We start from the raw sequence: 15,281 nt of genomic DNA, 5'->3' as shown, positions 1-15,281 counted from the left end.
TAAGGAGATGTTCGTGGACTACAGGAAAAAGAGGACCGAGCACGCCCCCATTCTCATCGACGGGGCTGCAGTGGAGCAGGTTGAGAATTTCAAGTTCCTTGGTGTCCACATCACCAACAAACTAACATGGTCCAAGCATAACCTATTCCCCCTCAGGAGACTGAAAATATTTGGCATGGGTCCTCAGATCCTCCAAAGATTCTACAGCTGCACCATCGAGAGCATCCTGACTGGTTGCATCACTGCTTTGGTATGGCAACTTCTCGGCCTCCGACCGCAAGGCACTACAGAGGATAGTGCCTACAGCCCAGTACATCACTGGGGCCAAGCTTCCTGCCATCCAGGACCTCTATACCAGGTGGTGTCAGAGGAAGGCCCTAAAAATTGTCAAAGACTCCAACCACCCTAGTCATAGACTCTTCTCCCTGCTACCGCAAGGCAAGCGGTACCGGAACGCCAAGTCTAGGTCTAAGAGGCTTCTAAACAGCTTCTACCCCCAAGCCATAAGACTCCTGAACATCTAGTCAGATGGCTGCCCAGACTATTTGCATTGCCCCCCCCCCCACCCCCTCTTTACACCACTGCTACTCTCTGTTGTCATCTATGCATAGTCGCTTTAATAACTCTACCTACATTTACATGCTAGCTCAACTAACCGATGCCCCCCACATTGCCTCTGTATCGGTTGCCCCCTGTATATAGTCTCGCTATTGTTAATTTACTGCTGCTCTTTAATTACTTGTTACTTTTATCTCTTTTCTTATCCATATTTAAAAAAAAAACTGTATTGTTGGTTAGGGGCTCGCAAGTTAGCATTTCACTGTAAGGTCTACCTACACCTGTTGTATTCGGCAATGTGACTAATAAAATATGCTTCGATTTATTTGATTTATCCCATGTAAGGGTGCCATGAAACAAAGTGAAACCCTATCAAACTGTACTACTGGGTCCTGTCCCATCATTTGGGAAATGTATGAACACATACAGTCCTGTCATTTATGTTTGAAATTATTACATCATTGAGCGGCTCACATGTCCATTTATTGTTCACTACCGTACCTCCCACCCTGCAGGAGTGTCCTGCCCTGGGAGAGTGTTGCTGGTGGGGGTGTTTGCACCGACAGAGGGCCCTCCAGACCTGGGAGTCAAACCCAGGTCTCCCTCTAACCCACGGCTCCCCCACCTCTTCTGGACGGGACGGCATGAAGGCAAAGGCCCCGCAGCTACAGGACGGGACCAAGCAGGGCACACACACACTGGAGCCTGACGCACACACACAGACACACCATTATGTAATCACAAACTAGTTTAAGTACACTCGTGTAGACCAGGCACATACACACACACCATACAATTTTTTAAATCCATTTTTTAGACAGATTGTCTGTACCTGTGTATTTCCCATGCTCATACAGGTGATGTCCACAGAAGCACATGGAGGAGTCACCCACTCTAAAACAATCCCAGGTCAAGTCTGGACATCTCCAGCCCACATACACACCTGAATACAACACCACCACAGAGCAGAGACATCAAAAATACTGTAGGAGCCTATCTGTTAGTTGTAAATAGGGAATGTGAGCCGAGGATGGTGGTACCGGTCTGTATAGCTTCCAGTGCTGCCTCTCTCTCAGGGCCGATGAGGTCCTTGACCTTTTGTCCAGGCCTCTGTGTGTGACTGTGTATCCAGTTGGGAACTGCCACTGTTCCATTGGTATCTGTAGATACTGAGGTACAGTCGGACAGGGAGTAAAGGTAAACAAGGCAAAGACACCACAAGAAAGTTTGGTTGTATCAAGTTTCTCTCTGTGTGCGTCTGTGTTTGTCCCGGCTAGCACATTTGGTTCCTTGGAAGTTGCGGGAACGTATGTTTTTGGTTTCCCATTGGTTCTGGGAATGAAGCCATACGTTTCCTGACAGGTAAAATCGAAAGCTTTTCAAACATTCTGAGAACGGAAGTGAACATTTTGCTTGTTCTTGGAACCTTAATTTGTAGGTTGCAAGGGAGGTTCTGAGAACATTTTACTATGATTCCCTGAAACCTTTCCTGGGAGGCTTTATTAACTTTCTGAGAACGGAAATTATAGGTTATTTTAAGGTAACGTCACAATAAGACTTTTAATAACACTGCTAGCTTAGTTTGGGTTTACTGTGTTGAACTCCAGGCACAGATAGGGCACAATACATTTAATTTGCTTAGGCATTAATCATGCAAAAATATGTATTTTCTATTGTAGCACGGCATCAGAGATTCGAACCTATGATATTCTGTTATCTATCCATGGATTTAGAACCAAAATGGCGTTAGCATGACATGTTTTTTTAAAGTCATACAAAGCTGTTCATTTTAGTCTATTCCAACAGACCCCATTTCAAAGGAAACAAGCACTCATTAAGATCAGGTGTGGCCAATTAGTGGGCGCAGCCAACACACCTGAACACACTTAACAAGATAGAGGACAGTGTTTTCTTGATGCTGAGAACGGAATGTATATGTTTTTAAATAACATTCTTAGAACGATCTCTGAACGTTACTGAAGTATTCTTGTGGTTTTTACGGCAAGTTTTTATCACGTTTTCTGAACAATGAGAACATGACTTTAAATAGAACCATGAGGAAACGTTACGCTGAGTACTAAAATTCCCACAGAATAACATTGTGCTGAGAATAAATGTGCTGAGAATGTTCCAAAGCCAAGCAACTATCCTGCACCATACCCAGAAAATTGTGAGAAGGTTGTATGCAAAATAACAGACTACCACACTTTTACCAAGCTCTAAGAAACACATGGTTCTCAGAACATGATGTTCTAGCTGGGGTGTGTGTGTGTGTGTGTATGCATGTGTGCTGCCTACCTGCAGGGCTGAGGTGGACTGGCCTTGCCACTACACTGTGACGGAGTTTCTCCTTCCTCTTCCCTGAGCTGGTCACCAGAGCTCTGTTCTGCAAACCTTGGTCCTCAGAAGCCATTTATAAGCACTAACACACCGACTAACTGTGACAAACAAGAGGTAATACAAACACAGACAACAGATAGCCAAAATTGACACAAACAGGGAATCTAACAAACATAGGCCCACTCACAAGACCTGACAGACATGAACAGTGAATCAAACATTTACAATCTTCTTCAGACAATTATTTTCTTTAACTGTCTATTCTCACTTACCTTTCATAGGTGCAGTAGACAGTAGACTTTAGTTATGTTACCTAAGTTGTTGATGACGTTACTATGGAGACGGATACTTAAGACTTGCAAGTAGCAGTGTAGCACTACAAACTAGATGGTAATTTCCCATGAAGAAACAATTTGTGACTTGCTTCAGCTCTTTACATGTATTTTTGTGGTAGTTGAAGAAGTTTAAAACTTTTTTCTTAAGTGAAGCAGTGGAATATAATCAAAGTGAAATATATTAAAATATCTGGTCTGATTACTTTAATAGAATACTATATCAAACGTATTACTTTTGAATGTAGGCCTGTCATGCCAAATAATGAGTTCTAACAGAAGCTAGAACTCATCGAATCCCATTGTGACGTAGAGGGCCACACTATTTGCCATGAAAGGCCCCCTTACGAAACAAAATTGCAGTCAGAGTGCAGTATAATTGCAGTTCGAGTGCAGTATAACTGCAGTATGGTGCAAACACTGCATCCAAAATAAGCTATTTTTACTGAAGTAATTTTGCAGTGTTACTGCAGTTAGAGTGCAGTATAAATAACTGTGCTGTCCATTGCTATTGTTTGACATTTTTCAAAGTTCCAGTTATATTCAACATAGGGAAGTTAGCTTAATGAAACTAGTTGATGCGGTTCTAAAACAGCTTTACTTCTTGATTGGTAGAAGATAATTTGGTTCTGATTTCAGATGTCAATAGCAGAGAAGTAGACAAAGATTTTATACGTTCTTGACTAAGTTGTTGGGAAAGTGGTCAAAGTAGCTGATCTTTGTCAAAAGTTACATTGTTACTGTGAATAGAATGTTGGAAGTCTGGGAGTTTGTAACAATGGGGCCTTTAGAATGCTGAAGAAATCCCATAAGTGGATGGAGGACAAAAAGCTTAATAGTTAAAAAAGTATAAAAGATATCAAAATGTTCCTGAACAGTCTACACGTTTTTACGTTTAAATGGCGTTTCTAGCTTAAACGGTGTAAGAGAAGTAGCGTTCCAAAGAATCATTGTAAGTGAGAAATAAGTTGTACATTACTAAAAATAGAGTAGTCTCGTAATACACAGACATGTTTTTTAAAATTATACTTTAAACCTCGTCTTCTGAATGTATCAATGCTGGTTTGCGTGACAGGCGTTATTGTAGCATAAGAAAAACAGAGAAGCACTCAATTGGCATTTTACTTTAAAATTGGTTTATTACTTTATAATATAAACAAATACTATCTGTATTAAAACCAACAAAACAATGATTGCCAAGATTTGATTACAAAACATATCTGTGCAAATAAGGTCATTAGTTTGCCAACCCTCCTTTCTTAACCCCCCCCCCCCCCCTTTGCTACCCCTCTAACCCCTCGTCTCATTCACAGAACAGAAGGTGGAACCTTCAACTGGATTATTCCCCAGATTCACCTGAGTGTGGTCTGGTCGAGATGCGCAACAGAAACAGAATACAGGTATTTGCGTGATAAGTAATATTATAATCAGTTTATTAAGAGGAAATGACATCACTACTACACTAATAGTCTACATGCCAGTGCTTGCTTTCATATGCTGTGGGTCTTACCAAATAGCAGGACTGGGGTAAATACATTGAAACTCAAGGAATGAAAAGGACATTTGGTTAATGAATCGAAGCAAAAATATTGTCAAATACAATTTCCATGAATAAATTAGATGGAATTTATATGCAATTGACCCACCCCTGCCTAATTAAAATGTCTGTATACCAGGCTATTGAGGGTTATCTAGAAACATGGGTGTCATCTGGGTACCAGTCTGTCCCTGCTTAAGTATACTTGTAGATACAGTATGTTGAACGATATAGCAGTCAGGTAGAGTGGGAGAATGCAGCATCTCAGATTGCTATAGAATAGTATGTGGTTCCCTCGTCCAGAGAAAGTGGAGCAGCCATTGGTTAACAGGTCTTGCAGGTTTAAGTCTTGCAGAAAAACAAAGAGTCCTCAACAAGGCAATGTGGTGATATTATCCAGTGGGAAGTGAAAAGTGCTGTGACTGGAAAGGATGTTTGTGTGTGTACAACAACTCTGTGTGTATGAAGGGGATGACAAGGCATAATCTTGTATCTCTGTCTCAAACATTCTCTCTCACACACACACACACACTTAAAACCCTATTATTATCTCCCTTCCATGCACACACCTACTACAGTATTTTGCGATTGATTCACTGCTGTACAGTTCAAGGCCCGTGCTGAAACACTGCCATACATATTGGAAGGACATTTTGCACACTGTGAGGTATTGACTTATAGGGCCCTATCCCCATCTGGGAAGCAGGCTTGCCAGTTACATCAAAGACAACATTGTTACCTGTGTGACAATTCAAATGACAGTGCAAGAAGAATTATGTTTTTGACATATTCAGACGTCAAACCCAGTGAAAGGTTGGAGTGAATAGAGCCCTTGTGTTCAGTGAGTCTTCACTATGGCAGAGTGTACATTGTAGACTGAAAACTGTGAAGTTGTTAAGTAGAGCTGAGAGAATGGAATTCCTTAAAAAGGGAATCGCTCAAAATAGTGCCAAATGGCAACAAAAAGGAATAACTTTAAATGACAACACCGATCTAAAATATTTCCAAAATAATTTGCAGTCAAACCTTGAGATAACAAAAAGGCTACTAAAGACTACCATAAACATATGAAATAAAGTGGGAGACATAATAGCGAATAATTTGCCAGTAAGGATAGTAGTGCTTTCAAAAAAAGTACATTATGATTACGTGTTGTTCTCCAGAGATGATTGATAGAGTAGTGTTCATTTGTAGCGTCAACTCTGATAGGTCCTGGCAGTTCTACCAGTCCATCAGCTGGCCAATGACCTTGCAGCTATCACCGCAGTGTCCTCCCCCACGTGTATGTGCCCAATAGGACGGCAGGGTATCTCTGGGTTGGTAGGAAAGGGTTACATTCTCAACACACATCAGTCTTTCCTCTCCCTCGTCCCCTCCTCCAACCGCTCATAATAATGCTCACACGGAGGTCCTGTTGGTGTGGAGCTTTGAGTTCTCCTAGTGAGTTCTTGTGAGATCTCATAGTGATGTCTCTCATTGCCATGTATTCTTGTGAGATCTCATAGTGATGTCCAGTGAGTGGTCATGGTGATGTCTGGTGAGTTCTCATAGAGACGTCTGGTGAGTTCTCATAGGGACGTCTCATTGGTGTGTGGCCGTGAGTTCTCTTCCTCCAGCAGGGCAATGCGTTGTTTGAGCATGCGGACGTGGGTCTCGTGGCGCTCCACCATGGCCATCATTTGAGCCTCCAGCTTTTTCAGCTTGCCCTGGTGCTTCTTCTTGGCCTTCTCGTATGCTGCCACCAGGTTACTAGAGAGTTAGAGAGAAAGAGAGAGTCAAATGGCTAGACAGGACAATGCAGACAGACAGATGGATGGATTGGCTTCAGTTGGTTCTGATTTGGTGAGTTCAGTCACAGAGAAAGAGGTGCTGAGGGGTTGCAGTGAAAGTGAAATAGTGAGATGTAGTAATTAACTTGAATGTGTTTAGGAGGAAAATTGTGTTGATGCAATCCATACAGAATAGTGCTGTTCTATATGAATTCACCCCCTTTCCCACTAGATGGCAATGCTGTATTACAAAACAAAACAATATAATATATATAAATATAAATAAAAAGGGTCTGAACTGAACTGTATTCATTTTTCCAAAACATTTTCATTCTTTAACTATTGGTAGTAATAAACAAGCCCCCCCCACCCCCACACGCACACAATTAAGTCTTAATAACAATAAACATTTCCACTTTTAGTCACTAGACATATTTCCTCCCCTCCTGTGTGTGTTGTCGTGGTTACCTGTTAGCCCGTTTGAGGTCGTTGACGAACTCGGCACTCTGCTGGTGGCGGACCTCGCTGCTCTTGGTTAGTCTCTCCAGTGCTGCCACCAGCTCCTGGACACGCCCCTTCAGCTTCTTCTCTCTGAGACACACACACACACACACACACACACACACACACACACACACACACACACACACACACACACACACAGGATGAGTCAGGAAGACACACACACCAGACCTAGGCAGAAAATAGTTGTATTTTTGTAATTTACTTGAAAATACCAACTTTTTAAATACTCAAGGTAGTCGAATATACAGGAGTTTATGTAGGGTTTCAACTAAAAGGTAACTATTTTATTTGATATTCAAATACAGGTCTCAGAAAAACAAATAACATTTTTAAGTATTTTGAATACCTGTCAGAAAACTAAATAATATTTGAAGGTATGTGAATATATGCACATCATTTGAAAAGAAACAAATATTTATGTGATGGCTGCCAAATATTTGATGAAGAACCAATAACTACAACAGTTTGTTGAATTAGTCTAAATATATACGATCAAAAGCACATGGTTTGGAGGGCTCTTAGATATGAATCTTAATACAGCCTATAATTAAATACATGAGGGACATGGAATCCCCTCATCATTTAAGTAGACCACTTTTGCAGCTTCAAAATGACTAACAAATATACACTGCTCAAAAAAACAAAGGGAACACTTAAACAACACAATGTAGCTCCAAGTCAATCACACTTCTGTGAAATCAAACTGTCCACTTAGGAAGCAACACTGATTGACAATAAATGTCCCATGCAAATGGTATAGACAACAGGTGGAAATTATAGGCATTTAGCAAGACACCCCCAATAAAGGAGTGGTTCTGCAGGTGGGGACCACAGACCACTTCTCAGTTCCGATGCTTCCTGGCTGATGTTTTGGTCACTTTTGAATGCTGGCGGTGCTTTCACTCTAGTGGTAGCATGAGACGGAGTCTACAAACCACATAAGTGGCTCAGGTAGTGCAGCTCATCCAGGATGACACATCAATGCGAGCTGTAGCAAGAAGGTTTGCTGTGTCTGTCAGCGTAGTGTCCAGAGCATGGAGGCGCTACCAGGAGACAGGCCAGTACATCAGGAGATGTGGAGGAGACCATAGGAGGGCAACAACCCAGCAGCAGGACCGCTACCTCCGCCTTTGTGCAAGGAGGAGCAGGAGGAGCACTGCCAGAGCCCTGCAAAATGACCTCCAGCAGGCCACAAATGTGCATGTGTCTGCTCAAATGGTCAGAAACAGACACCATGAGGGTGGTATGAGGGCCCGACGTCCACAGGTGGGGGTTGTGCTTACAGCCCAACACCATGCAGGATGTTTGGCATTTGCCAGAGAACACCAATATTGGCAAATTCGCCACTGGCGCCCTGTGCTCTTCACAGATGAAAGCAGGTTCACACTGAGCACGTGACAGACGTGACAGTCTGGAGACGCCGTGGAGAACGTTCTGCTGCCTGCAACATCCTCCAGCATGACCGGTTTGGCGGTGGGTCAGTCATGGTGTGGGGTGGCATTTCTTTGGGGGGGCCGCACAGCTCTCCATGTGCTCGCCAGAGGTAGCCTGACTGCCATTAGGTACCGAGATGAGATCCTCAGACCCCTTGTGAGACCATATACTGGTGCGGTTGGCGCTGGGTTCCTCCTAATGCAAGACAATGCTAGACCTCATGTGGCTGGAGTGTGTCAGCAGTTCCTGCAAGAGGAAGGCATTGATGCTATGGACTGGCCCGCCCGTTCCCCAGACCTGAATCCAATTGAGCACATCTGGGACATCATGTCTCGCTCCATCCACCAACTGGTTGCACCACAGACTGTCCAGGAGTTGGCGGATGCTTTAGTCCAGGTGTGGGAGGAGATCCCTCAGGAGACCATCCGCCACCTCATCAGGAGCATGCCCAGGCGTTGTAGGGAGGTCATACAGGCACGTGGAGGCCACACACACTACTGAGCCTCATTTTGACTTGTTTTAAGGACATTACATCAAAGTTGGATCAGCCTGTAGTGTGGTTTTCCACTTTAATTTTGAGTGTGACTCCAAATCCAGACCTCCATGGGTTGATAAATTTGATTTCCATGAATAATTTTTGTGTGATTTTGTTGTCAGCACATTCAACTATGTAAAGAAAAAAGTATTTAATAAGAATATTTCATTCATTCAGATCTAGGATGTGTTATTTTAGTGTTCCCTTTATTTTTTTGGAGCAGTGTATTTTCATAATGAGTGAGACATAAGGCAATACAGTAACACTTGACATCCAGGTCCTATACTGGTGCAGTAACTTTATTATTACAATAATGATTATTACAATAGCAACATTGTTGTCACATAGGACTTTGGAAATGGCTTTATAATTGCATAATACTGGAGTTTTTACACAAATGGAATAAGTAAGTCACTATTCCTCTTGTGTATAGTAGTTACAAAAACTTGCAGCTTGTTGCTATGCAATTAAAATGCAATTCCCAAGTTATAATGCAACAACATGCTAATAAAATGTTGTTCCTTATGTAATTACCATTTTATTACACAGGCACAAGAACAGTTTCATGTTAAGTGTTACTGAGAAAGCTAACAGTAACAAAATATGGCTATTAAGTATCGAAAGGAAACTAAATATCCCCAAACTGCCTTCTTGAATCAACTATAGCCAAGGTAGGTGGAAAATCATGCTAGTTTGTATTCTGAGTAAGCTATCCCACTGTTCCTAGGCCGTCATAGTAAATAAGAATTTGTTCTTAACTGACTTGCCTAGTTAAATAAGGGTTAAATAAAAAATAAAAATGGTATAAAGTGTGTTTGAAACGAGAACACTTACCCTCAGAACGACAAAGAGGTTGGAATTTGTTTTTGCTCAGTGTTAAACTTGCTGTTTGCAATGTTTGCAAATGTATTTGAATTACTCTGCAGTATTTATAATGTATTACAGCATTCTACCTTTTCAGTGGCATGTTGAAAGAGTCATACAGTAGTTGAGCAATACAAGTTATTTATACTTATCTGTACAAAATAGCATTGCTTTGACTTAATTATGTACACCTGGGGCAATGGACATTCAGGAGAATGGACATTTACACATTTTTCTGATGGAAATGTATTGTGTAGATCAAATATGACTGTCAGATAGATTGGAATAGTATGCAATTATGTGTTATGTGTATTCATTCTATTTCCATATTCAACATGCAGTTCCAGATACAGCCCTGACATTAGTTGAAGGCAGCCAATTCAATAATTTCAGAAAAGTCGTCACTTCACACAACTGCCATATGTAACTTCTTGGGAAACTCGACAAAATGCACATAGAAATATGTGTTATAGATGTGTCACTCATTGAAAGCAAGTATAAGAAGCGGTAGATCTGTTCTATGTGCACTATTTCCTGCGCTTACTTTCGGGTTTCAAACTGTAAAAAATACTATAGTTTTGGTTCTGGAAAATGTATTTCACAGCGGTTTAGATGGTACAATGATTCTCTACACTTTACTTACTTGTTTTGTCACAAACTGATATTAGGCAAACTATTAGAATTTTAGCAACCAGGAAATGGCAGAGCGATCTGTATCTGTATTCGTTTATTTTAAAAAAAAGTATTTGCTTTCTCAGATCTGTATTCAGATAGTTGTAGTCACCTCCAAAGTAACTATCTGTTCCCCTGAAAACAAAAATATTTACACAAAGCATAGCTAGAATTATAGTTATCCTAGGTCTCACACACACACACACACACACACACACACACACACACACACACACACACACACATTTTACGGTCACCACACACATGTTTGTTTTACTATCCTTGTGGGGACCAAATAATTGATTCCAAATCCTATTTACCCTAACCCTAAACCTAACACTTAAAATAGCATTTTTCATTGTGGGGACTGGTGAAATGTCCCCGAATCTTCCTTGTTTTACTATTCTTATGAGGTCTTATGTTCCTCACAAGGATAGTAAAAACAAAAACAAAAACCACACACAGTGTGTTGGGTTTCTTACCGTCTCAGTGCGCTGGTGAGCTCTGCTGCCAGGTCGCTGTCATTAAGTGTCCTCAGATCTGACAAGCTGATGGCCGGAGAGTCTCCACAATCCTGGAACATAACATTTCCATGAGGAGGAGCAGGTCTACAACCCCACAGTGCTACTAATGACCATTCTCAGACCAGGCCTGGTGACGTGATGGGCTGAGGTGATTAGGCTGCCTACAGATACAAGACTTACAGTGATCAAGTTAACATTGGCCTCAATCACTCTAATTCAATACCATAACACACAACAGAACAAGGAAAAGAGCTCAAGACATCATTACATAACCAGCCATATAACTAAATCGCATTAATAAACCAAGTCCATGTCGCCAATCCCAAAACACTGATTACTCCGCAGGACATTCCCTCTCAGACCTGCCAGAGAAGGATGAGTTGCCTCTAAAGACAGTGATCTAAGGTCAGCTCTGCATGTCTCAACATACTGGTTGACGTTATGATTTGGAGAGGGTAATCTGATCCTAGATCTGTGGTTAGGCGCAACGTTTACCTCAAGCTGTTACATGCACACCCGGTTCATGAGGTGGCAGCACTACCACTTCAACCTATTATCCCAGTGTATTTCCCTACACCTGGACTACAGAACAATACAGCCTGATTCACAACGGACTAGCATGTCAGAGCATTCATTTAGCATGCTACATGACTTATCGAGTTACAGGTATGCTGTCATACTTTCAGGGCCTGCTATGCTGCTAGCCTGATTTTATTATAGGGCTGTTGATAGATATTGGAACATGGCTTCCATTAAAGCTAGTGGAGAAATGGATATGGGAAGAGACCAGGGAGGAGGGGAAGATACTGGGAGATGCTGGTTAGTGTTTTGTTGGTGTGTGTGTTGGGGAATAGCCTTTGCTGTGTGAACTATGCTTGATTGGGCTTGCAGTGTTTGTGTGTGCATGATGAATGGCTCTGACAGAGTGGAATGATGATGGTGTGTGTGTGTGTGTGTGTGTGTGTGTGTGTGTGCATGTATACTCTCCCACAGCAGGAGGTGTGTGTGCCTATTAGTGTTCCCAGTGTGCGAGATCCAATCAAGCAGGCCATTTCTAGACCCTAACAATGAGAACTGGTCTGTAGATGTAAAAGGTGGCTGGTTTGAAAAGGACAGAGAAGGGTGAAAGGCAATAATAGCCGCTGCTCTGGCATTCACTCTGAAAAGCACCTTCGTTTACAGATGGTCCTGTGATTGGCATCTTCAATGCCGGTTGCTCCTAGCAACCGAGGATTAAGCTTTATTGAACCAAAGGAGCTACGGTGATAGCAGGGAGTGGGGGGGGTATATGTTATGTGTGTGTGAATACAGATGGAGAGGTGTGTGTGCATACATAGAGGTGTGTGTGTCTACATGCCAAGAGATGTGAAGTGCATGTGTTCACATATGGAAGGACACTGTTATCGTATCCAGTGGATTATAAGGTTAATGTAGTGCCACCAGCATTGGAAGCTCAAGGCTGTGATCAGAGAAAAGCACACCTGTGTTCTCCCTTTCTTAATCTTGGCAACCCACAGACAGCTGATCTCTATCTATCTGGATTAAAGAAATGGGTAGAGAAGACCAGGGCAGGGATGGTGTGCGGGGCTTAGCACTCTGATATGGAATTGACCTCCCAGACCTTTTGGAGTTCAGGTAAAAGTCTTTGATAGTTCAGACTCTGTAAGTCCTCCCCTTTGTCTACTTTCTCACCCACTCCTCCCATTTTCTTATCCTCCTTTTGTCAGTTCCTGTTACGCAGTACAGTAGTACTCAGTCTTTATCTTAGTTTGCCTTCCTTCCTTCGCTTCTCTCTCCTCTCCCCCTTCTATACTTTTCCTTCCTCTCAATAGTCCTTTCCTAAACTCTCCCTTTCTCCTCTCTCCCTCTGCAGGTCTTTTCTTTTTATTTCTGTCACTCTGTGTAGACAGTAGGACTCTCACAGACACACAGTGTCCCCGTCTCTAGGGCCCCAGCTCAGAGTGAATGACGGACAGCTCCCCAGAAGAAAATCCCAAAAGAATAAGAAAGACTCCAATTATTTTAAGAGTAGAGTAGAGGCCGCTTTCTCACAGAGGAGATTCTCACTAACGGGGGTACTAGTGCGCCAACCGTTCAGAGTGACAGCTCCTCACAGCTTCAGGACTGTTGACTATGGGGGCTCAAACACCATTCATCCCAGGAGCCCAATACATACAGACTGACAAAGTGTGTGTGTGTGTGTGTGTGTGTGTGTGTATGTGTGTGTGAGACAGAGAGACTACTGCAAAGAGAGCAGAGAGCCTCTTCAATATTTCATGTGACTGACTGGGTCAGAGTGAGTGCTGCTGTGTACAGGAGAGACACTGTCTATAAGGTCGGTCTACAAGTCTCAATCTCAATCCAAGCCTAAACCCTGTTCTGTGGCTCTGCGGTAGACCTGTTTGGGGCTAGGGCTGTTTGGGGCTAGGGTTTTCGATGAGGTGGAAGAGGTCTACTTCGAGGTCGAGAATTGAGGGCGTAAATGTGGGCGCACCCTCAACCTGGCACTTGTCCCTGTTAGCGCTGGGGGGTTGTTTGAGGTGAATTATTGTGTGTGTGTATGAGTGTGTGTTGTCCCTTCACCTTGGCGGCTTGGCTCCTGTCTTTACTACCACTCCCAGTGGAGCCGAGGGATCTCCTGCGCTGCTCCTGCTGCTCCTCCACCTCAGCCTTGAGGTGCTCGATGTGCACCAGGTAGGCCTGTTCCTGGGCCTCCCGCGTGCTCAGCAGCAGCTCGACCGCCTTCTTCTCCTTCTCCAGCAGGTAGAGCTGGGCCTTCAGCTCCGCCATCTCCTCCTGAGGGGGAGGAGGGAGAGAAAGAAAGGCTTAACACACACAAGGAAAGAAAGGATTAAACAGGTTAATATACACAAGCCACAAATGATTCTGATCAAGTGATGTTAACCACATAGAAGGAAGGAAAGGGGAAAGAGAGGGAAAAATGGAGGGAGGAAAGAAGTATATAAAGGAGGGAAGGAAGGAAGGAAGAAAAGAAGGGAGGGATTAACTACAGTCAGGGTTAAGTGAAGAGAGTTGATGGTGCACAGTACAGCCAATAGCAGAATGAAGGCCATGGAATTATCAATGTCACCACAACATTAAATAATGTGCAAGTCAATGTCAAACAGGGACAGTTCTGATGCAAGTCATCTTGTTTAGAGAACGTTCAGCCATCCATGGTGAGGTGAGAGTGTTTCAATCTTTAGTATTTCAGAGGGGAAGTGTAATCCTATTCCTGTGGAGCCATCACCACAAGATCCTATCAACCCGACGGATCGCCAAGGTCAGGGGAGGACATGAGGACTAGGTTTTCATGTCATTAAAATAGGAGGACTGTGGGGACAAAGTGTCAGATTCTAACTAACTAACTGAAGGGTACGTTTTGTGTGTTTATTCATACAAGCCTACGTATATGCTCTCTCTCTCCCTCCCTCCCTCGCTCACCTTCATGGCCATGAGCTCCTGCATCAGCACAGCATTCTCCAGGTCCAGCCTGTGTGTGTCTCCCCGGGGCTTGATCTCCAGGCTTAGGGGGTCGACGTGAACGCTCTCCAGCTCCAGCATGGTCAGTTTGACCGCCGCGCGGTCATTCTTCAGCTGCTGCACGTAGTCCTTCAGCCGCTGCTCGTCCTCCCTGGAGAAGTCAGTGTCGCATGAGCTGGCCGTGGAACTGGTGGTGCTACTCATGCACGCACACGCACACACAGGTAGAGATGAGAGATAGTATCATAACATTATGCACTGTTGGATGATAGCTGTAGCATCTAGAATCTAGCCTTTACATCCCCCTGAACAGTTAACATCAGAATTAGAGAGGCTAAACTGTTCCTAGATCTGTGCCTTATGGGCAGATTCAAGCCAAAGCAAGTCTGACACATGGAGAAATTAAGTCACCAAGCACTGTGTAGAAATCCAGCTAAAGACTGATACCAAACTATAGTAACCTGGTTGGACAGATGATTGCAAAACAACTCTTTATTATTGTCAATCAGCCTCAAATCTGTTAACTAAGAAAGATGTGTCTACGCAGATACAGTGCATTCGGAAAGTATTCAGACCCCTTGACTTCTTCCACATTTTGATGCGTTACAGCCTTATTGTAAAATTGATTACATCGTTTTTTCCACTCATCAATCTACACCCTTAATGACAAAGCAAAAATACTTCAGACATTTTTGAAAATGTATGAAA

The 15,281-nt window shown here is 43.0% G+C and overlaps 1 protein-coding gene and 1 non-coding gene across 5 annotated transcripts in view; both read right to left on the bottom strand.

Annotated features, from left to right (window-relative positions):
* Nucleotides 1-1,395: 1,395 nt before the first annotated feature.
* On the bottom strand, nt 1,396-3,082 carry LOC115128904 (uncharacterized). Its single transcript, XR_010463662.1, has 3 exons — nt 2,857-3,082; nt 1,599-1,727; nt 1,396-1,501 (listed from the first exon to the last, which is right to left on the bottom strand). It is a non-coding gene; the product is annotated as an uncharacterized LOC115128904 (transcript).
* Nucleotides 3,083-4,642: 1,560 nt separating this feature from the next.
* LOC115123324 (colorectal mutant cancer protein) overlaps nt 4,643-15,281 on the bottom strand; it is a 126,584-nt gene continuing 115,945 nt past the window's right edge. For 3 of the 4 annotated variants that reach the window (XM_029652664.2, XM_029652677.2, XM_029652684.2), the window contains 5 exons: nt 14,535-14,769; nt 13,674-13,886; nt 11,049-11,140; nt 7,005-7,127; nt 4,643-6,516 (listed from right to left, as the gene is read on the bottom strand). In XM_029652664.2, the coding sequence (XP_029508524.1) occupies nt 6,336-6,516; nt 7,005-7,127; nt 11,049-11,140; nt 13,674-13,886; nt 14,535-14,769 (844 nt within the window). In that variant the 3' untranslated portion in view covers nt 4,643-6,335. The remainder of the gene's footprint in view (nt 6,517-7,004; nt 7,128-11,048; nt 11,141-13,673; nt 13,887-14,534; nt 14,770-15,281) is intronic. The other variant, XM_029652669.2, reaches the window with a different exon arrangement.

This window comes from Oncorhynchus nerka, linkage group LG4 (genome assembly GCF_034236695.1).
Source record: "Oncorhynchus nerka isolate Pitt River linkage group LG4, Oner_Uvic_2.0, whole genome shotgun sequence".
NCBI lineage: Eukaryota > Metazoa > Chordata > Actinopteri > Salmoniformes > Salmonidae > Oncorhynchus > Oncorhynchus nerka.
This window is presented reverse-complemented; position numbering and strand designations above follow the sequence as displayed.